Genomic DNA, 26,360 nt, shown 5'->3' with positions numbered 1-26,360 from the left:
CCGGCCAGAGAGAGAGCAGCCAACAGGTGAGGGTCTTCACCCAGGCCATGAGGGAGACAAGGTTGCATTTTGGAACCAGCAGGCAGGCTTTGCCAGACAATGGCATTATGAGAATCTTTCCATTTTTTTGTGCAACACAATGCAAAAATAGTGAAGTTGAGAGCCCTGACTGGAAACCGAGAAAAAGGCACAGGGACCCTTGGAGTGAAACACAACTAAAGAAACAAAGATGGAGAATAGCAGAGGCTCAGAGATAGCAGGAAAGGGCGAAAGACAGACTGAGAAAGATGAGAGGAGTGCTGAACACGCTAATTGCCAGCTAATGAGATGCATAGGAAGATGCATGCTTATTTCACATCTGCACATTTCCACCTTTTTGTTTAAAGAAGTAAAAAGCCTGCATGCCATACGTCGCTAAACATCCATCATTAAAATCTCCTTCTCTAAACAACATTTTATAATCACCCTGTTTTCACCAGACTACAGGGAAAAAAGTCCTTTCCATTACCATAGCACGTCATAAATTGAGTTATCGCAGGTGTAGCAGCATTACTTACAAGCAGTAAAAACACCTGGCCTTTCCGTGCCCACTATGTTTTATGGAGATGTACAATGTCTGAATCCTTTGTGTCTTCAAAGTCAACAACTTTTTCCATTATTTCCTCTATGAGTCAACAACAACCACAAGACATTTCTGCACACTACAGCCTATTATAAGCCCCTCAAGAGAGCCAAGAGTGTTTTTGTGGTGTCAGTTCCCATGTTTGCACTGTGATGTCATTAAAGTATTAGCCAAATCAGCTTGTCCTCTCTTGGGGGGGGGGGGGGGGGGGGTTGCTTTGCCGGACAGCTGATAGGCCTGTGTACCCCATAACTCATGTTAAGTACTTCTTTAGCTCCAAAATCAACTTTGGTCTTGCCAAAATTACACAATAATTCAGGCCCATGCTTATGTCATTTGTTCTTTCCAGAGTTTCGTTATAAAGCATAGGCATATCAATGTGCAGCTCAATTCAGAATGCAAGTTGTGTTTCCTACTTACTATGCCAATACTTGACTTTGACCCAAATAGAGTTTTGAAACTGAGAAAAACAACTCTGTTTCTACAAGCAGGGAATTGTGAGTAGGTGTCATTATTTGTTTTGTGGTAGAGGCGAAGTTCTAACCTCAACAGGTGAATCAGTCCTCTAAGTCTCTAATAACTGCTTTCTATTTTTTGCAAAGTCACACTGACTTGGATATGGGAAAATAAGTCTTTTGTAATGTCAGATATGCACAGCAAAACTATATTGAATTGCCGTAGGGATATTTAAATATGTATTTGTAAAATGTGCAATAAAAAACACCATTAAACACAACAGCCTAAATGTTTGAATTACATTGTATTGCCACTGAGGCTGACTTCAGTAACAGTCAGTCCAATTTTCTGTCAGGTCCTCTTTACATCTGTAGGTTGCTATGTTCAGATGTTTTATAAATGCTGGATGGTCAGGTGTACCATATGAGAGAGGTGGATGTGTGTGTGTGTCGTGTGGAGTGAGTTGTTGTTGTTGCTGGATGTTCAGGCATTGTGTGGTATGTGCCATAAATGCTGTATGTTCTTGTGCTTTGGGTGGTTTCAGTGCTGAATGTTCCGATTATGTATGGTGTAGTAGGGTATGAGCATTCGTGTGACTGGTGATGTGTTCAGGTGTGTAGTGTGACTGGTGATTTGTACAGTGTGTAGTGTGACTGGTGGATTGTACAGTGTGCAGTGTGACTGGTGGATTGTACAGTGTGTACTGTGACCAGTGATGTGATTGGGTGTTGTACAGTGGGTAGTGTGACTGGTGATGTGTTCAGGTGTTGTACAGTGTGTAGTGTGACTGGTGATTTGTACAGTGTATTGTGACTGGTGATTTGTACGGTGTAGTGTGACTGGTGATTTGTACGGTGTAGTCTGACTGGTGATTTGTACGGTGTAGTGTGAGTGGTGATTTGTATGGTGTAGTGTGACTGGTGATTTGTACGGTGTGTTGTATGGTGTGTAGTGTGACTGGTGATGAGTTCAGGTGTTGTATGGTGTGTTGTGTGACTGGTGATGCGTACGGTGTGTTGTACGGTGTGTAGTGTGACTGGTGATTTTTTTCAGGTGTTGTACGGTGTGTAGTGTGACTGGTGATGCGTACGGTGTGTTGTGCTGTGTAGTGTGACTAGTGATGTGTACGGTGTGTTGTACGGTGTGTTGTGTGACTGGTGATGTGTTCAGGTGGGGCTCTCAGCAGTTTGGGGGGGGGGGGGGGGGGGGGGGGCTGGCGCAGGTGAGAGTGGAGCTGCATGAGGGGCCATAAAATAACTCTAGAAGACCTCTCAGCTACGTACAAACCGTGGAGCAGATCTTTGGAGTTGGAGTCACACTGGGGACAATCCTCTCTCTTAGTGTGTGTGTCTGTTTGTGTGTGTGTGTATGTGTGTGTGTGTGTGTGTGTGTGTGTGTGTGTGTGTGTGTGTGTGTGTGTGTGTGTGTGTGTGTGTGTGTGTGTGTGTGTGCCTGTGTAAGCACGCATGACAGAGAGGATGACCAGAGGTTTGCGTGTCAACTGACTATTCTGTGTATTAAAAAGTATATTGTTATCAGAATGTGTATGTGTTTGCCATCACCAAACTCACTGGAGATCAAGGCCCTCACCAAGGACTTATATGATGGAAGATGAAAGGAAGCTGAACATTCATTTTGGCACTCTTCCCACACACAGGCCTATGGCAATGTTTAAAGTTGCACGTTCATTCAGATCGTTGGCAATCACTCAGAATACATACTGTATCTCTATGTAATGAAACACAGATAACAGAATTTTATATTTCATATGAAGTTGCTAGAGAGAGGAGCTAAAGAGAAATCTCATACAGAACAGTTTGCTGTTTTGTCCAGTGCTGCTAATTCTTACAATAACTTTTCAGGTAGTGAACGGATAAAGTTATGTGGACAACAAATGTATCTGTGTGCGCACACACACACACACACACACACACACACACCCATGTGCCTCTAGAAGGCAGAGCTATACCAAAAGATCTAAGATCTTTCAGGCAAACTCCACAATGAGATTTTCTCAGTGAAACATGAAAACACACACACATCCTGGTGTAGATTGTATGCTGATAACTGAAGCATGCACTCCAGCTGCAAGAGGACATGGGGTGACTCCAGGACAACCTAATAACAGAATTACATTCTGATGTGGGCATGTTGAATTCCCATAGAGCCACACAGCTTCCCATTACCAAGGAGGATCACATCTACATCGTACAACCAGCAATGCCCTCTGAATGTGTTTTAAAAGGATTGTTTACACATACAACAGTACAAGAAATACTGTGCTGTATTACAACCATGCGACATGTATGCTTGTGTGTTTGTGTGAAAGTTAGTAGGCTATCACAAATCCATTGTATGTACGCATGTGTGTGTGTGTGTGTGTGTGTGTGTGTGTGTGTGTGTGTGTGTGTGTGTGTGTGTGTGTGTGTGTGTGTGTGTGTGTGTGTGTGTGTGTGTGTGTTTGTCCTGGAGGCCCTCGGAAGGCAGAGCTGAGAGCCTACCTGCTGTGCTAAGCCTATGACGGAGGGGGAAGGAGGACAGATGGAACTGGTAAGGGGGGAGTTTCCTGGAAATCTGTCCTGAAGGGGTCAGAATAGGGAGAGGGAGAGTGGAATGGAGGGGAGGAGAGGAGAGGAGAGGAGAGGAGAGGAGAGGAGAGGAGAGGAGAGAAATAGTGCACTATGGGTGAAAAGGGGGGAGTTTGTTGGGGTTTGGGCATGAATAATCTTGTCCTGTGTGGAATGCATATGACTGTGTGTGTTTGTGTGGGAGCGTGTGTGTGTCTGTGTGTGTGTGTGTGTGTGTGTGTGTGTGTGTGTGTGTGTGTGTGTCTGTGTGTGTGTGTGTGTGTGTGTGTGTGTGTGTGTGTGTGTGTGTGTGTGTGTGTGTGTGTATGGGGGGGGGGGGGGGTTATGTGGAGAAAGGTTAGTCATTTGTTTAGGCAGTGAGGATCTAATAATGAATACAAAACTGTCACGGAAGGCCAAAAATGAGTGTGCTTCTTCTATTAGATAACAGAAGTATGAGACACGAAGCCATCCAAGCCTGGCCCATGGACAGTGGAATATGGCAATGTGATGAAGCCTCATCAGAGAAGAGGTAGAATCAACCACTGAGGGTCTTATCACACTTTTAATCCAGATTTGTAATGTTAATTTGAAGGCAAATTGTGGAAACAATGTTTTGCAGTATACATGACAAGGACATATTTTGTGTTCTGTTTGGAACAGATAATAACAAATCTAAAGGGGAAATTACAGCTTTCTGCCTTCAAACCACACTTGAATATTGCTGATGCAACTTGTTTTTTTAAGGGAGGGGGGAGGGGGGGTGTTAGTCTAATGGTAAATGATATGGTGTTATATGTGGGCGTATAGGGGTGGAGGGCTCTTTTCTTGGGAGGCAGCTGGCAACAGGTCACTGCAATCATCTGCATGGACACCCCCAATGCTGGTGACAGCGGCCACTTCCTGTGTTGTCGCCAGGGCAACCCTTCCCACACCTCTTCCTGACGTGTCTCCAGGGCCACCTCTCCCTAAGTCTGGAAACCAAACAATCAGAAAAGAACGACAGAGAGGGAGTGAGAGAGAGGAGGGGAGGTGAAGGGGTAGGGGAAAGAAAGAGGAGGTTTATGCTGTCCAAACATTACAAACATAAACACATTAATACTTCAAACCACCACACACTGGAGTTCCTCGTGGGCCCACCCTCACTAACCAACACAGGAGTAACATAGGACGCTCCAGACAAACACTCATTCTCTATCACAGACACACACATGAATACAGACGTGCAAACTCATGTTTGCATCTATGCTATTACAATGTTCATTTCACACATAAATTAATATCACTGTAAGAAATTAATAAATGTTTAGGTACCCACTGAAATGTATGAAAATAACTGACCTCTTCCTTACATTTCCACATACACGTGCATTCACTCACAGAGACATACACATGCCTCTCTACCTCTTCTTGTTAGTAGAATTGGGGGCCATACACATAGGGGGAGAGATAGCTGCCACAGATAAGAAAGTGTTTATGACCTTAAGAACAAAGTCGCTTTTATGACCTCTGATGTTGCAGTGGCCTAGTGTGGAAGTGGTCTACCCCTCCACTTGAAGAGCTGCTTTTGAAGAGGGAGGAGGGGGATTCTTCTCTTGTCTAGAGGATGACTATATATGTGTGTGTGTGTGTGTGTGTGTGTGTGTGTGTGTGTGTGTGTGTGTGTGTGTGTGTGTGTGTGTGTGTGTGTGTGTGTGTGTGTGTGTGTGTGTGTGTGTGTGTGTGTGTGTGTGTGTGTGTGTGTGTGTGTGTGTGTTTGTGTGTGTGTGTGTGTGGGTGTGTGTGTGTGGGTGTGTGTGTGTGTGCAGGTGGAATGACAGAGAGAGACACTGTGTGTGACACTCCTGTTGGCAAACAGTCCTGTGAAATCAGTGACTTCAGAGGGTGACAACAAACTAATGACCTTGCCAGCCTGTGCACAAACGTTGCTATGTCAATGACTACGTGAACATGCTCACAGAAACGGCTAATCTGCTGCTATAACAGCACACATTCAGAGAATGTCCACTCTGTAGCAGAAGGGAATAAAACCATCGTCGGCTCTCCTACACTGTTGTACTTAGTGTTTCACCAGTGGGGCTCATGTCTCTAATGTTTTTACTGTGTGGGCTGTGCTGCTACTATGAATATGCCTGCTGTCTTACGCTGATGCATTGGCAGATTGGCCCACGGCTGGACATCTCAGCTCCATCCCCCCAGGCTGGCCCTTAAACTCCTCCCCAGCCTCGGCTCACCACAAGGTGAGTGTGAGGGCACCTTTGACCCCTAGTGATATGTGTGTTCTGGATGTAGTCATGTTAGCGCTGTTACCTGTAGGTGTACTGGTGGTGTGACTTCCTATCCTGCAGAGGAAAGATGATTGGTTTGGTCAAATTAATGAGGGAAGCTAAATATGGATGAGTACAGTTCAGTGTGCATAGTCAGGAAGAGCCCTTTTCAAGTACGGAGTTCTGTAACAACACAACATTATTATTTTTTCACAGTATTAAGAATGTATTCCATAGTCCCTAGGCCATGATAGGTTTACCAGTTTAGAGCTCAGGGGCCGTATTCACAAAGAATCTTAGGGCTAAAAGTAGCTCATAAGTGGCGAATTTAGGAGAAACTCCTAAAAATAATGGGCGTGTCAGTCTTAAATGTAGGACTCCTAATTTTTTTTACTAAGAGCAATTCACAAAATATTTTATCCCTAAAAGTAGCACCTAAGTCTAGGACAGCTTAAAACTCCTCATGAGGACCCCTAAATCACTAAGACCTATTCACAAAAAATCGTAAGATGGCTGCAGCCGACTTGGAATTGATAAAAGACATTGCTTAAACCGTGAAGGTATTAATATTGTCGTAGAATTAGCGCGGGATGCAATGACGCCTTTAAACAACGATGTGTCCCGAAGTGAAATGTTTGGAAACATAAAGATAGCCTATTTGGCTTTGCGGAAAACGCAAATGACGACACTGGGAATCATCAGTCAGCCGTTTAATTCATCAAACTATCAACGCACTGTAGACCCAACATCATCCAACAGTTTATCCAGTTGCTTTTGGACAATCGCCTATTACACAATATCAAAGTAAATTCCATGGCGATCGCAGGAATGTCCAGTGATGGGACACACATTACAATAATTCGTCCACCGTGGCCTGGATGTACCGATGACTCGTGCATTTCACTCGGTTTTTGAGAACTTACCAGCTGGATGCCGCTGGGGTGACAGTGGCTATTGGTCCTGGGACCAGTAGGCTTTCGCTTAGGCTACGGTTCACGTTCGTTTCGCTTTGATCAATTAAGATTGGAGGGCTTGAAGGGCCGTATGTGCTGATATTTGAAGTGGTCAAGGGCTGGAAATATAATAGCCTAACAGTTTGCTGGGTGCTTTAATTATTACTGCCTTGATTACATGCAATTGCCATATTATATATTGATTGCTTTCTAATTATCTTATCGTGCAAAGTGTCATTCCCGTTGGATGCACAAACTTGTCATCATGCGTGTGCATTCTGCTAACTGCACTGTCCATAACTATTTAATATGATTTAATTTGAAGCCTAGGTTATTCTCTTATTTTCAGTTGATATAGTGGGATTGTTAGAGGGACGTCACAAATTAGTTTTTAATGAGAGAGCCTGTCAACAACCAATCACCGTCCTCACCCCTTCTAAACTCGTGCATGAGAATCGACGTCATCCATAGCAACAGAGTTTTTATCTTAAGCGTAGGAGTTGGTATTATCCTTAGTATGAGTAGGTCTCAGAGCCGTTGTGAATCACTTTTAAGAAATTACTCCTACGTAAAAGGTTTTAGCGCGAGTTAGGAGCACTCCTAGTGGTAAGATAAAAGGCTTTGTGAATACGGCCCCAGAACTCCTAAGCAAGTCCTTGCCTTAATGCTAAGGGTTAAGACAAAGACAAAGGAACATATACATTATAATGTTAGAAAAATCAGAAATTCTGCATTTGAAGCACTGAAGCACTGTACCGAATAGAAAGAAAGATATTAACACTCTAAGGTCCAAGGCCTTTTAGACTTTTCTAAGTTGTCTGACATGCCTTGATGTTTTTGTACATTTTGCTTAACTAAAAACATTGATGCACAAATGGAATGTATGATTCTATTCTAGAAGACCTCAGCAATAATATTAGAAAAGGGTTCAATGTTTCCGTGGTTGTTCTTTTTATGTCTCTAAGACGAAAACTCAAAAATAAAAATATCCCGGACGAGGGATATAGACCTTTTAGTGTTAAGGCTAACTTCGTGTTCAGTAATTGGAGTGATATGTTGTTCTTAACCTCCTTCTGATACAGACAATTCAAGAACAGGAACATATTGCGGTACAAATAAGTGACTTCAGGTAAGTGAAACAGGGGATTGTTCAGGTCAGTTCCCACAGGGTCTTGCCATTTTACTGTATATATTTATTTTTTTAATTCATAGAAAGGTATGTTAACTTGCACTCTTCCACTTACGCTACACTATAGTTTGTATTCTTTCCACTTCATGCCACCAACAACAATGCAACCCTAACTTTACTCCACCCAATCGACAATCTAAATACCTTTTTGACAATCTACACTCATAAATAAATACCTTATTGACAAACATATTGGTTCAGGATGTAGATGCAGGACAATACAGTGTGTTACAATTACAATCCTAATCAATTAACTTGGGACTTTAGGGGGTTCAGCTCTATAAATAGCTGATTTGTGTTTTTAGGTTATTTTAACCTTAGCTCTGTATAGCTCAATGTTAAGTTATACATAACCATGAACATCTTTTACAACATGTCTTATAACTGTGTTACTACAATGGCTTCTACGCTCCTGATGCACGAGTCAGTAAAGAGGGCACATTGTTTCCTCTCTTCTTCACTCAACAAATAAAACTGGTCACGTTCCTGGCCATTGCCCTTTGGCAGTGCCACCGCTCTCAGTGCCAGACAAACCTACGGGCAGATGGGGCGGCGCTCCTTTATGGCTGAAGGGAGAGCCAGTGCCAAGAGCAGGCATCTGTTTACTGCAGCATGCAATAGGAAGAATAATATAATCCACAAAAAAGACACATGGATTCCTCCTCCAGAAGTTTGTAGTCTGTAGCTCTCTTTCATCCATTCTCTCCATCTGGGCACCTGCTAATGCTTTGTTGATTCATCAGGTGGTATGCTATGAAACAATAACAGCCATTAACACATGTCATGTCATGCTGAGTTCTCTTAGGATGCTTAGAGGGATATGAGGGAGAGGGGGACAGAAAAGAGAATTAGATAAATGTTCGCGTGGTCTACTGGAGTACATCTCAAAGAGAGAGAATAGGTGAAAGACTCAAGACTTAAGGATGACATCTCCATGTAGCCTATGTCTTCACAAATATGCCAGAGAGGGGTGACACAACAAAGGCATAGAAAGATTAATTCAAACACCTCTGACAACAATGACACCAGGCAAACAGAAGCAGATATTCTGCAGGTGTCAGGGCGAGTTTTATTTGTTTAATTCCTGAAAACTGGCACAAGAAGCCTTTCCTCAGCTCACTGGCCACCCTCCCCAACCGAGGGAGGGGTGTAGTTCCACTCAGCGAGGTTTTCATTAACACAAGCCCTGCACGTGAAGCGTGGCCCTCTACTGTGTAATCGCTGGCCCATAAATGCCAGTGCCTGCCTGGGTTTACAGGGCTATCTCCTCCTGGCTAAGTCATCTTTTAAAAACCATAGCTCATGCAGCTGTGATTTATGCCTCCTGGCACAAGGTGGCTGTACTTATTTCAAAGAGATCAAAGCATGCAGGGATATCATACAATTAAACAGGCAACATAAAATGAAGTTTGTTTCACTTAAGCAGATACTTCTGTTGCTGCTGCACACTCAGTGTGCAAAGGGAGATTGTCTCAAACAAAGTTGGGCCCAACTGAGAATGTTTCTATCACTCCAAATAAAACCATTTATAGGCCTACGTGTAGAAATGATGTATGGTCATAAATATTTATTTTTATACTTAAAATTAGACATTTTTTTCAAGGGAAAAGTTTAAAGATCAGATTTAAGATACTTGGATCAAAATCAATTAACTTGATACTTTAGGGGGTACCGCACTATAAATAGCTGATTTGTATTTTTAGGTTATTTTAACAAAAAGGGGGCACAAAGAAAAGTCTAACAACAATGCAAACCTAACTTTACTCCACCCAATCTACAATCTAAATACCTTTTTGACAATCTACACTAACTAATAAATACCTTATTGACAAACCTATTGGTTCAGGAATTAGATGCAGGACAATACAGTGTGTTACAATTAGTACTGTTATGAACTACTTTACACTGTGTGATGTGTGTAACAATAAGTGTTGCTATGGACTACTTTACACTGTGTGACGTGTGTTACAATTAGTGTTGTTATGGACCACTTTACACTGTGTGGTGTTACAAACATAAGAAAGTAGCTGTTGTCTAAACAAACTCATGCAGCTCTACCAAAGGTCCCATGAAGTCTTGAGCTAGCACAAACCAGCCAGTCGCTCAGTCACAGCATGTTGCCACAGTATCTGTTGCCAGAGTGAGCTGGTATGTGCCTGACAGCTATCAGGGCTTATTGGTGAGTATGTAGAGTAAAGGTGTGAAAAAAGAGGAGGGAAATGAATAGAATAGAATGGGGAAGAATGGAAGGAAGATTGGAAGGAACCTTGACGAGAGACTTGTTTGTTTCAGAGAGCAGACAAAAGGCACACTTTAGTTAATGTTTCATGACAACAGAGAGAGAGAGAGAGAGAGAGAGAGAGAGAAAGCAAGTGAGTGAACTCTGAACCTTACCTTCACCTGCTCAAACCTGAAGTCTCATAGTCCCACACTGTAACCGTGACGACGGTGTCATCTGAGCCACTCCAGAGGTCCAGTGAATCGCTGTGTTTACAGTGAATAATTCAGAGGGTGCGGTTGTAACACAACAGGTGTTCTACAGAGAGAGAGAGAGAGAGAGAGAGAGAGAGAGCGAGAGAGAGAGAGCGAGAGAGCAACAGCGTCAGCGTCAGCAGTGTATGTGAGCAGGAGTTCCAGTATTGACTGGGCTCAAACTGAAGCTCTAAAATGGAAGGAGAACTAGATGACGAGGATGGAACTTTTACCAACATTTCACTGGCTGATGACTCAGGTAAGACCGATAATGACTTTATAGCAGGTTGTGTGGCAGGTTCACCCTCACTTAAATCCGACAAGCCAGGCACACCAGCTGTATAGGAACACAGTGCCTATGTAAATAGGTTTCAGGAAGCTCAAAGCAGTAGGGCTTGTGTTTATGGAAAGATTATTTTGTGACATTTTTAATTAATTCTGAACAGACTTCAGCAATACCAGAGTATTTGTACACATATCAGTTCATACGATGTGTTTGTGATGCTGGCATATTCTCAAACAATACCAACTCTGTGTGGAAACATATCCAACATGTTAGCTGAAGTGGACACTTTCATAAACTCACACAAACTCATAAAACCACATGACAGACAACTATGTTAAGAAAGAACAGAAGTCTGCCTACTAAGGTCTTGAACAGAGTTGCTTGTGCTACATGAATAAAAGCCTACTAGTCATAGTAGCTGTGTTTGACTAAACAGACTAAAGGGTTTCCACTCTAGTGTGTGTTTTAATGCTGATGGATAGAAAAGACGAAGGTGTTTATTTCTAACTACATTACTCAGTGTTAGTGTTGTATCTTATCAATTGAATTTCATTTAATATAGTGCATACATATATAGAAAGTGTATCCATTCGTGTATGTGTTTAAAATGTAATGATATAGACTAAAATAAATATGGGTGGCACATTAAAAAATCTAAAATATATGCATTCCTGTTATCAGTGTGTGTGTGTGTGGTAAATAAATAAATAAAATAATAAAAAATAATGTAAAAAAAAAAAATTCTCAAGTTATAAATGAATGACAAAGAGCCTAGGACTTCGAAAGAGAACTTTGGCCAAAAACTCAATTTATGTGGACTACAAAATATAGGCCTAGCTTTGACAAAAATAAACTTGCACTAACATTTTATCTTGCTCTTGCCAGCTGTTTTAATGTACACCCATAATATAGACATTGCGAACCGGTGACCTGCACTGAGCACATGGGGACATAATCACTAGGGCTGAATACAGAGATCATATGGAGATGTATCCCCTTTTCAGGGTTTTGGCTGAAGTCTAGGCTTCACGCAGCAAAAATGTGTTGATTTGTTTATTTATTTTTTGCTAATGCATACAATTCAACACTGATATAGCCTCAGGTCATTCCATTGAGTAATTGAGTGATTTCAGTTTATTAGAGTCTACGTATTTGTTTTATTGTATTATTTCAGTGCCATGTCTGAATTGCTCACATTTTTAAGGCCTTCGGCAATGACAGTCTACATTTGCCATTAATAACCACCAGGTGGCACTGACTTGTCAATTCAAAACTCTAGTATTTGTAAATCTTCTATTTGTGTATGGTATACATTTTTACACAAACAGCGCCTGCTATTCATGTATTAAAGCTCTTATATTGAATGTAGTAATTTAACATAAATATAGGTGATCTTACTGTAATTCATTTATCACAAGATCCCGACTCTGTCTCCATCTATCGGAATAGACAACGTTACACCACACTTCTGTTATGAGTGCAGGAGGAAGATGAGGTAGCTTGTGTCATCGGTTGGAGGAATACGGTCAGTGTGTGTTGGCTTTGGGACGTTCTGTAGCCTAACGAAGTATTTAGTACCAACGGTGAGGAACACGTTGTTTGTACTACTGAGGCATACGATATTAGGTTTTGGACTTTAACCAAGGAAATAACGTTACGGCACTGCATTTTATGTCCTTATTACATAGTAGTATTAGCTCGCATTGCTAGCAATGGCCATCACCTTGTTTTAGCCACCCAGCTGGAAACATAGGCAAGGGCCAGCTTTGGAAAGAGAAGCTAAGTTTAGCCATGTAGCCTTACATATGCTTGCTAGCTACATCTTACAGCAGTGTTTATGTTAGCGTGGTAATGTTAGCGTTATTCATGAAACCGACCTGTGAAACAGCCAAGTGCCAAATGGCAAAGGCCACTATATCATATGTTGTTTCACGTATTGATATAACGTTAATTGCTGTGTAACGTGGACAACATTAATGAAGGACGTTTGCAAGTACAATTCAGCTAGGATGTCTAGCTAGGTAGCATAACGCTATCTACCGACTTGTGACTTGAACTATGTTTTTATGCTAACTTCAGCTGTGCCCCCGCCCAATAGTCAGCGTTAACATGGATGCTAACCGACTTAGGACTAAAGCCACAGTTAACGTACACATGTAGATTGCCGTTAACTTTTATCGTTTTGGAACTAATGTTAACGATAGTACACCAGTTGATAGATTGAGCGTGCCCCTGTGAAAAAGAAATCGGTCCACGAACTTGCTACTGCTTCTGTTTGTAAGCAGATGGCTAGCTCTGATATATCTACACCAACACCTACATCCTATATGGAGTTCCCTCCCGTGATTAAGAAGGGAAGAAGTTTTGTGTGGCTGTAGTGGGTGTTTTGCTGGAAACCCGTGTAGTACATATGTTATAACCTTGTACGTGTTTTTAATTAAAAAGCGGGTTAAAGTTAAATGTACCAGAGTTCATGTTTAACACTTGAAGTATGCATGGTTAGTGTTCTGTGTTAAAATCGGCTCATAATTGTTCTATTACAGTTGACAGAGGACCTGCAGCACTGCGTTCCAGGAACCACAACGATTACTTCATCATGAATTGTGACTTGGATGGTACAGGTCCCATTTAAAACATTCACAGATTTGTTCTTAGGTGCATTGCTGTTCATGTATCTTATCAATGGTCTGTTCCTTAAATAATTGTGAGGTTTATGTTTTGTCACGCCAGTGGACGTGGAGAACCAGGTGGAACTGGAGGAAAAGACAAGGCTCATCAATCAGGTCCTGGAGCTGCAGCACACATTAGAAGGTAAAAAAAAATACCTGTCGGCCATAGCAGTTGCATGTAATATGTCAAGAAAGGCATATTAGTTTAGCATTACAAATACCCTCTTAGACTTCTAGCTTAGGGGGGAGTTAAGTAGCATATTGTATTACTTAAGTGTTTTTTGTTAGCTACTTTCTTTCTTTCTTTTCCTTTGGTTTGCCGTCTTTTTCATTTCAGCCATCTCTATCCAGTCTCCAAAGCCTCTCCTGTACTAAACACTGCTGAGCTCTTCTTTTCCTTATGCTCTTACAGATGCACTTAGCAATCTAATGGTCCGTTACAATGCATGAGGGTAAATGGCTGACCTAACAGAAGACCTCTCAGAGTTGTCTTAAAGGGTTTGAATTGATTTGAGATGCTCAAAAAGCATTTATGTATTGATTTCAGGACTAGACAGTAACAGTGGTCTGGCAGGCCATAAAATATAGCCTAATGTTTACACTTTGCTAACCCTAACTTTCCCACCACAAGTAAAGCAATGGCATGACACACAATTTAAATGATGGGCTCTGTTAAACCAATCTGATGTGCTTTTTGTTGACAATAGTAGGTCAAATAAATGTGCAGTTTAGCATTAAAAATGACCAATATTTCTTTCTGTAATTGTCAACCCCTAAATGTATCCCCTATTTTGTTGATCCTGAATAATAAGTGTCATTGTATCACTTCATGACTGCACTGTGGACTTGATGCTGGGGCTCATACCACCTGAACTATAACTACACACACCTGAGGACCCACTGATTTTATTTGGCCGTCAGCCCGTAGCTGATCCTGAACGATAACTGCTCTCATCTACTGCCTGCTCTTATGAAGTCACTTTTCACTTTTGCGGGAGTGAGATGCTCCGCAGTCGTTGTTAAGATTAGAAGGTCTAACTGATTGCTTTTGTCTTTCTGTGTTCCGCAAGACCTCTCGGCAAGAGTAGACGCAGTGAAGGAGGAGAATCTGAAGCTGAAGTCGGAGAACCAGGTTCTGGGCCAGTATATCGAGAACCTCATGTCTGCCTCCAGCGTGTTCCAGACCACTGACACCAAAGGGAAGCGGAAATAGAAAAGAATGAATTTTAAGAGAGGGGGGGTGATAGAACCTCCCGCTTATCTTCTTATTCCAGCCCCACCCTACTCCCTGTTCCCCCAGCAGACTCCTTGGCCTCAATACGAGACCCCGTTTACGCAGTTATGACCCTCCTCACTAAATACACATACTTCACTTAAAGTTTTTTTTTTGTATGATTAATGTTATTTATGATTTTCTTTTGTATATTTGTCCTGTTATGTATGACATGTGGGTAGAGTTGAGTATTTTCTGGAATGAGAAGTATTATTGTGTCATGGTTGAAGGTTAGCAGGAGCCTGTACAGGTGTGTGCCCTGACTAGTTCACAAGGGTTGGATCCAAAATAATTCCTACCACACTCAAGTTACATTTTGATATGTTTGTTGAATATCCATTTTGTTCAAAAGATCAAGGCTGTATGTGCTAAGGAGCTAAGCACAGGATATACTGTATGTCTGAAAATGAACTGTGTATCGTTTATTATACTGCACAAAGAATTATGTTCCTCTAAGTGTGATGGTGGCGATATTGATCTGATTTTCCAGACTACAGTTCTCAAATTAACTTTAGAAGTCACTAACTATCCCACAACTCAGAGGAACTCACAACAAAACCCCTCAAATCAGCATGTAGATTACAACAACATTGTGCATGAAAAAGGGACCTTACTTTAAATGAGTGGTGTACAAAATTCTATTTGCTCTGGCTTTCCTAGGGTGAAAAGGATAGAGTGACGTTTGAGGTTGTTTTCTATGCCTGTGTGGAAGAAACAGAATGGGAAACCTAAGTGATATCGATCTGCACGAGGCATATGGATCCACTTACTGCAGATTTGTTACTCCAGGATTTGAAGGGTGGACAGGAGACACTGAAAATGCCTGCCTCTACAATGATAGTAAAACTATCATATTTCCGCAGATAAGATTTGTTAAAGTTTTACAGCGTGAATGGATTATTGCAGACACATTAGCAGAAAGGTGAAAGAGACTTAGGTTGCTCTAAAACACGATTCATGTTCTGGCATTATTTTGAGTTTGTCATGGAATGTTTCCTCTCATCACATTCATTGTATGAAAGAAACTGCCTTGTGCATACATGTGTACATGAAATAATTATATTGCCTAAAAACACTTGTTTAAATAAAATTGTATTCTTTGGCCTTTCAATCTACAGTTTTATGTATTCTGACAGCTGGATGACTATTATCCTTTCCTTGTATTACTAACTACTACTTTACATACATACTATAATTGCCGACTTGGGTGAAATAAGTTTGGTGCTTTTTGCCCCACAATGAAAAAACCATGGCATAAGACAGTATTTTGTATTAAATATTTATTTCCAAGAGCCATGTACAAGTTTGCAAACAGGGATCTGCCCTGAGTGGGCAGAAACATGAACTAGAAAAAGCTTGAGAAGAAATGTCTGTACATAACACTTGAATTTAAAGAAAACAAAAACAAATCTCGTTCAGTAGACAATGTGAAGGCTTCACGTGCCCCGGCTCAGAAACTAGACAGTAGTAGCTACATGTTAAAAAGCCAGTAACAAAATAAACATCCTAACTTCTATAGAACAGCATTTTCATAAAACGAAACAATTTCTGAAGTAAATTGCGCATCAGTGCATTTTTATCTTTTTAGCGTTCAATGTTCATAACTTAATAAAACATGACTATGACTTTCTTTAAATAAGATAGAGAACAAATATGTCAATATAGAATCCTAAAGGTAACCTAGAAAGCAATTTAAAGGCTTTTTTTTTTAACTTCTTTTAATATTCTTCACTACATTTTATTTTCACATTTTTATTTTTCTCCTAAAATGTGCCGTTTCATCCATCTTCCGGATTGGGCCTCACAACTTTGGATATGAAATTCATTTGTCGGTGGTAATTTCCAAATTGATGGACAGAAATCCCAGCAACACCTTACAAGAGAACTTCTGTCTGAGGAGGAAGACTGGATGAGGGGGACATACAGGAAGGAGTGCAGCGGGGAATGAGGCTGGAAGCTGGGAGGATGGAGTTGACAGAATTCAGAAGGGGAGAGGGGATGAGAAAGAGAGTGAAAAAACAGAAAGCCTGCATGCAGTTGGGCAGACTGATCCACCAGAGACATGCAGAGCAGAGAGAGGGAAGGAGGGGGAGGAAGTAGCAGCAGCGAGGGAAGGGTTTTTCACCGTCAGCCAGTCCTTCAGTCCTTCCGTACTCTGCGTTTCCTGACTGTCTGTTTCAGTCCGTCACCTGTGCTCTGGACCTCCTCGTCTGCCTCCTTCATCTGACAAACACGGGACAAATAGACACAAATACAGAAGCCTTAGTTAGTATCACTGAACTTGAGCAGTGTGCGTGTGAGGCACGCACATATCCGCAGACAGGTTGGGCCGTTGAAGAGTTGAACTGGTTCTTTCCCACCATACCTCGTCATCCGATGCAGTGTCGTTGGACTTGGTTGCTTCTTCCTCGTCCTCTCCGTCTTGGATATCGCCAAGAACCTCTCCAGCACCCCCCTCTGCCTCATCAACCATTTCTTCTGCCAATGAACAGGTCACATGTGAGCTCAAGGACCTTGCAGGTTCAGTGCTCAAAACAGCAGCAACAACATCAACAATAACAACCCAAAAGAAAACCATGCTACATTGCATACAGTCGTATGCAAAAGTTTAGGCACCCCTCTAAGGCTGCATGATAATTTACTCTGTCTTCACCAAAAAAGATCACAGTGGTCAAATATTTATTTTGTAGTTATCACTGAGTGCTAGGGTGTTTTCCAGACAAAGAAATTTAGTGTAGCAGTATTTATTGGTGTGAAATTAAATCAAATGTGAAAAATAGGCTGTGCAAAAGTTTGGGCACCCTCATAATTTTGTTGATTTAAATACCTGTACCTACTCAATGCTGATAAAATGCAACACAGAATTAGTCTGGTTAGCTCGTCAAGCCTTCAATTCCATAGAAAGGTGCATCCAACCATTAGAAAAGGTATTTAAGGTAGCCAATTGCAAGTTGTGCTTCTCTTTGATTCTCCTCTGAACAGTGGCAACATGTGGGCATCAAAACAGCTATCAAATGATCTGAAAACAAAGATTGTTCAGCAGTTTTGTTTAGGGGAAGGCTACAAAAAGTTATCCTGGAGGTTTCAGCTATCAGTTTCCACTGTGATGAATTTTATTATGAAGTGGAAGGCAACAGGCACAGTTCTTGCTAAGGCTAGAAGTTGCAGGCCAAGAAACATAACAAAGAGGCAAAGGCGAATAATGGTCAGAATGGTCAAGAATAACCCTCAGACCACCTCCAAAGATCTGCAAGGTCATCTTGCTGCAGATAGTGTCACTGTGCATTGCTCAACCATTCAGCGCACATTACACAGAAAACAGCTGTATGGGAGAGTGATGCAGAAGAAGCCTTTTCCGCACACACGCCACAAACAAGCTCGCTTGAGGTTTGCCAAACTACATTTGAACAAGCCAGGCTCATTTTGGAACAAAGATAGAGATATTTGGTCAAAACAAGAGGCATTATGCATGGAGGCAAATGAATACAGCATTCCTAGAAAAACACTTGCTGCCCACAGTAAAATTAGGTGGGGGGTCCATCATGCTGTGGACTGTGTGGGTAGTACAGGAACTGGAAATCTATTTAAAGTTGATGGTCGCATGGATTCAACTCAGTACCAGCAAATTCTTGACAATAATGTTCAAGAATCTGTAACAAAGCTGAAGTTACGGCGGAGTTGGGTGTTCCAGTAGGACAATAACACGAAACATTGCTCCAAATCCACTAAGCCATTTATGCAGAGGGACAACTACAATGTTCTAGAATGGCCATCCCAGTCCCCAGACTTGAATATAATTGAAAATACATGGGATGTCTTGAAGCAAGCTGTCCACGCTAGGCACCCATCAAACCTTACAGAGCTGGAGCTGTATTGTAAGAAAGAGTGGTCCAAAATACCTTCATCCAGAATCCAAACACTCATCAGAGGCTATAAGAAGCGTCTAGAGGCTGTTGTTTTGGCAAAAGGAGGCTCCAGTAAATATTATTGTGATTTTTCTGTTGGGGTGCCCAAATTTATGCACCTGTCTAATTTTGTTATTATACATTTGGCATATTCTCTGTTTATCTAATTTACCTTATTTCACTTCTAAAATATCACTGTGTCCATGTAGTATTATATATGTGACAAAGAAGTTCCTGATCCAAACGCCCAACAATTTATAAATGAAAGTAATAAAGATTATCAGGGGTGCCTAAACTTTTGCATACGACTGTACAAATTAACATGAAAATAGAAGACATACAGATGTCTAACAAGCACATTTTGCACACTGCGGTCTGGCCCAGAGATTAGGAAAGAGATTCAATGAGTCCAAGCAGTGGTGTAATTGAACACTACTTTCAGTGATGCAACAAAAGCAACGTTACTAAGAGGTACAGGTGAGTGACTATGTAAATTACCCAAATCTCCCTTGGCCTCAGCAGTTTCAGCTTCAGCATCCTCCTCTGCATCCTCCTCTTCATCTCCTTCTCCCTCTGCGTCTCCCTCAGCCTGCTCTTCATCAGCCTGCTCTTCCTCAACCTGTTCTTCCTCCTCTTCCTCTTCTTCCACATACGCTGCCTTGGGGGTATCCACCTTCTTGTAGACATAGTCATCATCTGCCTTCTGCAATAGGAAGGAACAAAACCAGAATAATTTAAAAGATCCTCACTCTCACCTGAACATCCTCATAGCTTAGCCCATGTTTACACATCTGAAATTAAGTAACTTGGGCTTGTAAAGTACACAGGTTCCATTATTGTGTCATCAGACCAATACACAAGAGGATAACCTAGCTGAAGATTAGAAAAAATCATTTTCTCTGAAAAAAATAATAATAATTACTTCAAAAGTCTGGATGGAATGGGCATCTGAGGAAGACTGATGGCTAACTCTAATGGGCTGGCTGCAGTAGGTTGCTCAGGAATAGAGAAGAGGGTGCCTTGCAAGAACTCTCTTACCTTGGGCCAGCAGAAGAGCACACCAAGGCCGATAGGGAGACCCACAGTCAAGATGTAAATGACCCAAAGCCAAGGCTTCTCCTCTGCAGCCACGATCAGCTGACTCAACATGCCAGGCTAGAGGACACACAAACAGAAGGAAGGTCACCAATGTGTGTGACTATGACTGTCTGTGTCCATGTGTCTGAGTCAGTCATGAGGCAGAGGAGGAAGGGAGATCAGATGCAGAACTGCAAGTGTGTGGGTGTGTGTGTGTGTGTGTGTGTGCGTTAGTGTGTCAAATTCCCTTGAAAAGCTCTATGAAAATCTTCTGCTAATAAACAAAACCACAGCTGACAAAACCCCAGCACAGCTGCATTAAAATGTATTCACATAATTTCTTTTCTTTATTTAATGTTCATCACCTGCCAAGGGACTAGCCTGTTCAGTCCAGAGACAACATTACTGACATTCGTATATTTTCACTGCTCTATTGCATACTAATATGCACTGAAATTAGTTATGTGTTCTTACTTTATCTATTAGAGACTCTAGTAAGTAAAAAGCATCTCTATGTGTGTGTGTGTGTGTGTGTGTGTGTGTGTGTGTGTGTGTGTGAGTGTGCCTGCAGTAACCTCATTGGCACTGGCCACCAGCTTCTTGAGTCCCCAGCTGTCTGAGGCCCAGCGGTCAGCCACCGCCTTCTCCGAGGTGATGATAAAGTTGTCAAAGTAGATGTCAGAGGTCATGGACCACAGCTCCAGCCCCACCGCCCTGAAGGCACTCATACGGAATGGGTGCAGGTCCTCAAAGAAGTCTGGGTTGTCGATCTTACGGGGACTCCACACACCCTGGATGACGCCCATATATTATTATAGGTCTTTGTGCACTTTGGATACAGCACATTTTGATAGAATGCATGGTTCTTTCAAATTACCAAAATCCTTCAACTTGATTCTTTAATTCCTTTCCTTTGCTTGATTTGACTTGTGCTATCGAGTGATCCTAACTTGTTTTCAGTTTGGAACTTATTCTTTAACAAGTGGATAGCATGCTAACAACTTCTCAATAAGAAGCTTTGATACCAATTTTGAGGTCAATACTTGGCAGGAGTTAAACACTGAGTTAATCATTCTATTCACCAAACCGACTTCGAAGCAGTGTATGATTAAGCATAGAAAAAAAAAACATTGACATTTGGTTAACCGCTCGGCAGTAATACAGGACAATGTCTGTAGTGAATAACCTGGTAGTTGAGGTTGTCAATAAGGGGTGCCTTCCATTTGCCCTTGTAGTGGGGGTTGTTGATCTGGGGTATTTTCCAGGTTCCGCACCCTGGGGCCATCTCACATGCTGGGTTGGGAATCTGAGGAGCCTCCCACTCTCCGTCCATTTCCTCATCCCTGGGGAAAACAGTTCAGTACTTCCTCACTTTATAGCAATGAATATTACTACACAATCATTAAAGTGGACAATGTTAAAAACATTTTGAGGTGTCTTCTTGGCCTTACCAGTCATCTGGTTTCTCAGCGCTGGGGTCAGAGACCAGCTCTGGCTCATCATCCAGCCAGCCCTCTGGCTTCAAAGCTTTAGGGTCCTCCACCATGGCTGGGGCTTCTTCATCCCTACAGCAGTTGACAACCGATATTCTCAATAGCATTTACCCATTCAACAACATGACATTACCCAATTACCTGTTTCCTAAGGTTGCCTACTAAATCCTATTCTCAAATCCGGTGATCCAACTTTTACTAAGGGAAAGTTAGAAGTTAGAACTGCTGAGCTAAAGGGAAATACTCTGAAGACACGTTTTTGTCTAGACAGAAGCTAGTTTAATTTTACAATTAAAATATCAACATGCATCCAAATAATGTTTGGCAATGGATGGATTGTTCTCGGTTGGTTGGTGGCATTTTTACACCCCTTCCTAGCGCCACAATATTTCCCTTGTGATTGATACGGTAACTTTTAAGTGTTTCTGCCTCTGCATTCCTAGTTCTGAGCTATTTTTAGCCTTCAGATGCTTTGTGAATACAGGCACTTTTCTACTGGCTTGGTGCCTTAAAAAAAGTGTATAGTGAATAAAAGTAAACATTCTAAGGATTTCCTAAGACGTCACAAATGGACACATTCCGTTGTGAATCTTTGCCTTTGCCTTGCATTGTGAAAGAAAGACGGAAAGAAAGAAAGAGTGATGGGGAGAGAGAGAGCTAACAGATGCTTTTCTGTTGATGCCACTGGATTGAGTCTGCATTGCCTCTACCAGACACAATTGAACTCACCAGTCGTCTGGCTTGACGGCCTCTGGGTCTGGAATCTTGGCCCTTTCATCCCAGTCTTCTGGCTTACGGTCTTTGGGGTCATCAATCTCTTTAGGGGGATTGACAGGAGGAACGACATCGTTGAGGAGGTTTCCCTGGCTTACTCTTGACTGGTCGATGAACATCTCATAGCTGTTGTCAGGGTTGAGCACTAACAGAGTTCAAAGGGGGGGGGGAAGAGTCACTCAGGCACAGCGCTGGAGAAATCATATGCAGTTTCATAGAGTAATGTTGAGAATGTGTTGGCAACTTTATATTCCTTTAGTGTCTACTTCCCATGGTTATCTTAGTTCCTCAATACAAACAAATCCCATAAACCCTTGTTATGCATGACAAATAATGAAATCAGATAACATGTAGTATTCAGATATTCTACTTTTCTCACTATCAATTAAACACAGACAAACTATAGACAAAGGATTTCAGGTTTATAAAGTGCTTGAGGTGGCCTACTAACCTAAGGTATAGAGGTGAGTCTTCTTGTCTGTGTAGAACTTCTTGAGGTCTACACTTGACCTCTTGGCGTGCTTCTCCTCCATGTCTTTGTTGAGGGGGTTGTGGTGCCTGAATATGAAGTGCAGCTTGTAGTCCTCCCCGCATTTGTCTGGCCCAAACATGATGGTATATGGTGTGCGGTCCTGGAATTGCTCCTGAAATAGAGAAACATACACATAAAGACAAACTGTGAACCAAGACCATGGCACAGGAACATGTAAGAGAAACCGGGTACTTTTCTAAAGAATGGCATGGTATTTTAACTTATTCATTTCCACCTGCCTTGTGTCCTGTATGAAAGGTGCTAGATTGAGTCTGAGGCATTACATTATGACTAATGATATTGCATTATTCTATACAGAAAAGAAAGAAAAAGGAACCATTATCAGAAATAAGAACCAACCTACCAGGTCTAAATCCGCCGAATCTGTCAGCAACTTGATGTAAGCACCTCCACAGTCAATGCCATCTTGAAAATTCACCTCGTATCTAAACATACAGTATAGGATTAACAACTGTTTACTCAGAAGAGTGTTCCTATGGTTAGCATAACTCTATAGCATTTCTCATAATAGCAGTGGGGCACTTACTGAACAACCAAGGGCTCGTCATCAAAAACAAAAGGTTTATCCAGCATGGCAGCAATGGCATGGTGCTTTGCCCGAGACTTCAGTACCAGACCCAAATCTCCAGGAACTTTATTTTCCTTTAGTGCCTCCACTTCCCATTTGCCTGAAGAGACAATGGTTCTCTTAGTTCCTCAATAAAGCATGAAAAACTATACACCCTCGCTATACATGACAAATAATAAAATTGATTAAATCAAATAACGTCTAGTATTCAGATATTCTGCGTATCTCACTCTCAATTAAACACACAGACAAACTGCAGACAACAATACAATATATAAAAACATATAAAGCAGAATGTACAAACCATCATATTTGGCAATATCATCATCCACATCATCTTTCATAGTTTTAGACAGGTGCCACCTGAAAAAAGTGGGACATAACAATTATAATTACAAATACAACCAAAACAAGAAGTCAGAAGTGTAAGTACTGGGAACTCTTACCGTCCCATTGAGCCATCATCAAACGTTTCAGCAAAGAACACATCTCCTGTGGGAACTGGAGTCTTGTATGTCACCTAAGTGAGAAAAGAAATTGTCATTTATGAGGGTAAACAACTCTAAAATCACTATTCAGGGCATAACATCAATGATGCAAAACATTCAACATGGTTAAGACCATGTAATAACAAACAAAACAAAATATTTTGTAGTCAAGCAAGCTATAGTAAGTTAACATTGCCTTGCATTTTGCCCAGTCTGTGTCTTGCAAGTAAGTACAATAGGTTATGTTTGTTTCCTATCCCTACCACCGACCTGGAAAGAAACGTTAGCATCTGCCTCGGCGTCGGTGGCCTCTATTTCATCCGAATCTTCCACGAAAGCTTCCTCTTCTTCTGGCTCATCGACCTCTGCCCAGGCTGCCATGGCGACGGAGAGCAGGAAAAAACACGTCCAGCTCCACCGTAGCCTCATCTTGAAACACAAATACAAAAAGGTTTACAATTAAGCGACCGTCAAAATGTTAGGGTAACATTTGTTGTAAAACTGCCATTCCAGTATATGACACCTGATATGATAACGCTCAGTGCTGAATTGATCTGACTATCTGCCAGTTTTGTTTCACATGCAAATAATACCCAGCGATAACGCGACCTATTATCCCGCGGGCCACCAAAAAATCCGCTTAACAAATATGTTTTTATCAATATAAATATGGTTTAATGAATCAACCTTACATATTTCAGAAGTGACAGGTGTGTAGAACATGCACGAAGTCTTGTTTGACTCTCAGCATGAACATTTCTTAACGTATTTTCCGATTTGTTTTGTACAGTCGCGAAATGGCAACAAAGTTGGCGACGACCTATTATCCCGCATTGATGTAAAATGCCGTTGGGAATCAAGCTCAATAAGAAAAAGAATTTACACCGAACGTCGCGAAATCAAAATTCTACTATTTGTATCAGGCTGGTTTGTACACGCAGTATTACAACACTATCTTATACACTTCAATACGCTGTATATGTGCCATTTTTGCTACAAAGCTAATTTAAATAGCCTCTTTGGGCAGGGACTTAAGTTTTCCGAAATCTGCGATCCTGGATGACACCGAAATCAATATTAAGTAACGTGTACCAGCGCTTGCGGGATAATAGGTCGTGCGGGATAATAGGTCGGGCTACGAGTACATTGTTCAACATAAAATGGCAAAATAATAATGTTGTAGGTATGGGTACCAATAGAGTAATGTTTGGAATATCAAATTTCGTGATATCGTCACTATTACCTTTGTCTAGAAGATACTGAACTGGCAAGATAGCTCGCAATTGTGCTTTACTATGGAAATGTGACACGTACCGGGTCACCCGCACAGCAGGGTTAACGCGAGTCAGCTCTTGACTGATGCTGCTGCAGTTGAGCATAACGTTGTCACATTAGCTAGCGCGGCAACTCGTTTTTCCACAGCCAGCAGTAACGTTGACATGTTTTATTACCTCACATTTAAAGCGTTCTTACGTTACATCTTCGCACAACTCAACGTCTTAACAACTATAGCAAGCTCACTAAGAAATGCTAATAAATAAATAAAAAACAGCAAATAGCAGCTAACGTTAGCCAAATGACAGTTATAACCGTGAAAAAGAAGCTACGCAAGCTAGCATAGTGACTGTAAGTTGTGTATTGTAACGTTGACGACAGCTGACCAGCAAATTGGGGTTTAAATTGTACTCATTCATAGTAAAGTAAGGGACAATGTAGTAGGCCAGTCATTCTTGAAAAACTAATCCTGACAGGAGGACCACAACGTCTTTACAGCTTGCTAAAACTAGCATAGAATTTCTAGATCGCTAGCGTTACTTCAGTCCTCAATTTATCAGTGTCTAGTGTGTAACCAAGGCAGGCAGCTAACATTAGCTACCTACGATATCTGCAAGCTCACATAACACGTTAAATCGTCAAACATGACATTAAACCTTTACAGAAACAAACCTTGTGCTGCCCCCTGAATTTCCTTTATATCCGGAACTGTTAAGATGTGTGTGTTAGTGTTTATTTAACAGAGCAACTAGCAATTCTACTTTCAATGAATGCAGGAGGTACCCGACTGAGCAAGCGCTAGCTCGTGTGTGAACGAAAATGTGCCACCACCGCGCGGACCGACTGCAGACACAGGGTTGACCGCTCTACATACTTCAAAATAAAAGTCAGCTAGTTGTCATACTCCGGCTCCACCAATCCACCAAACCGTTGACATTCATATTACAACGTGTGCAACTTACGGACTTCTGTATACCTACGGTCTGATTACATTATTATCATTACATTATCAAATGGAAAAGTATCCATTGCTTCAAAATGTAAAAAGCTCAAATAATAACAACTTAATCGCCTACGCGTCAAGCCACATATGACGGACTACTGTCATTAACGGTTCACTTCAAATGCTCTAGCCCACGGGCATAACAATAATATGCATGAACACAAACAACTAACCAAAAATGCCCAACGTATGGAGTAACTTGTTTTAGCACTGACTAAACAGTGTCCACAAGGGGGCAGTGCTGACCACCAAAAAAGAGCAGGTTACGAACGCCCAACTCAACTGGCATCCCCTTAAATACAAGAGAAAGAGGTTGGATAGGTTTGAATGCTCGGTTTTCCCAGTGGCGTGGCCGAAAGGATGTTTTACGGAATGGTTCAGGAGGCATATTAAATTAATGACAGTAGCAGGTGGACTATGTGAAAGTACACAGATAAAACATTAAGCTCTTAAGAATTTGGTTATTCTAG

General features: G+C 41.6%; 2 protein-coding genes across 5 annotated transcripts; one reads left to right on the top strand and one right to left on the bottom strand.

Annotated features, from left to right (window-relative positions):
* Positions 1 to 12,290: 12,290 nt before the first annotated feature.
* On the top strand, positions 12,291 to 15,865 carry LOC308364530 (short coiled-coil protein B). 2 transcript variants are annotated; one of them, XM_080837673.1, is made up of 4 exons: positions 12,291 to 12,337; positions 13,356 to 13,427; positions 13,543 to 13,623; positions 14,552 to 15,865. In XM_080837673.1, exons 2-4 carry the CDS (start codon positions 13,409 to 13,411, stop codon positions 14,692 to 14,694), a joined length of 243 nt encoding a protein of 80 aa, XP_080693799.1. In that variant the 5' UTR covers positions 12,291 to 12,337; positions 13,356 to 13,408; the 3' UTR covers positions 14,695 to 15,865. The 2 variants fall into 2 exon arrangements, with proteins under 2 accessions (XP_080693799.1, XP_080693798.1); XM_080837672.1 differs by having other exon boundaries at positions 12,311 to 12,395.
* A 160-nt stretch (positions 15,866 to 16,025) lies between these two features.
* Positions 16,026 to 25,696, bottom strand: clgn (calmegin). 3 transcript variants are annotated; one of them, XM_080837664.1, is made up of 16 exons: positions 25,560 to 25,696; positions 23,883 to 24,041; positions 23,571 to 23,644; positions 23,429 to 23,487; positions 23,083 to 23,224; positions 22,900 to 22,981; positions 22,455 to 22,647; positions 21,959 to 22,148; positions 21,188 to 21,301; positions 20,923 to 21,079; positions 20,312 to 20,527; positions 19,698 to 19,814; positions 19,158 to 19,362; positions 17,120 to 17,232; positions 16,880 to 16,977; positions 16,026 to 16,646 (listed from the first exon to the last, which is right to left on the bottom strand). In XM_080837664.1, exons 2-15 carry the CDS (start codon positions 24,039 to 24,041, stop codon positions 16,894 to 16,896), a joined length of 1,905 nt encoding a protein of 634 aa, XP_080693790.1. In that variant the 5' UTR covers positions 25,560 to 25,696; the 3' UTR covers positions 16,026 to 16,646; positions 16,880 to 16,893. The 3 variants fall into 3 exon arrangements, with proteins under 3 accessions (XP_080693790.1, XP_080693789.1, XP_080693791.1); XM_080837663.1 differs by having other exon boundaries at positions 16,026 to 16,977; XM_080837665.1 differs by having other exon boundaries at positions 16,026 to 16,977; positions 17,120 to 17,229.
* Between the last annotated feature and the right edge of the window lie 664 nt (positions 25,697 to 26,360).

This window comes from Sprattus sprattus, assembly GCF_963457725.1.
Source record: "Sprattus sprattus genome assembly, chromosome: 4".
In the NCBI taxonomy this organism is placed as follows: Eukaryota; Metazoa; Chordata; class Actinopteri; order Clupeiformes; family Clupeidae; genus Sprattus; species Sprattus sprattus.
Note: the sequence above shows the minus strand (reverse complement) of the source record. Positions and strands in the feature narration are given on the sequence as shown.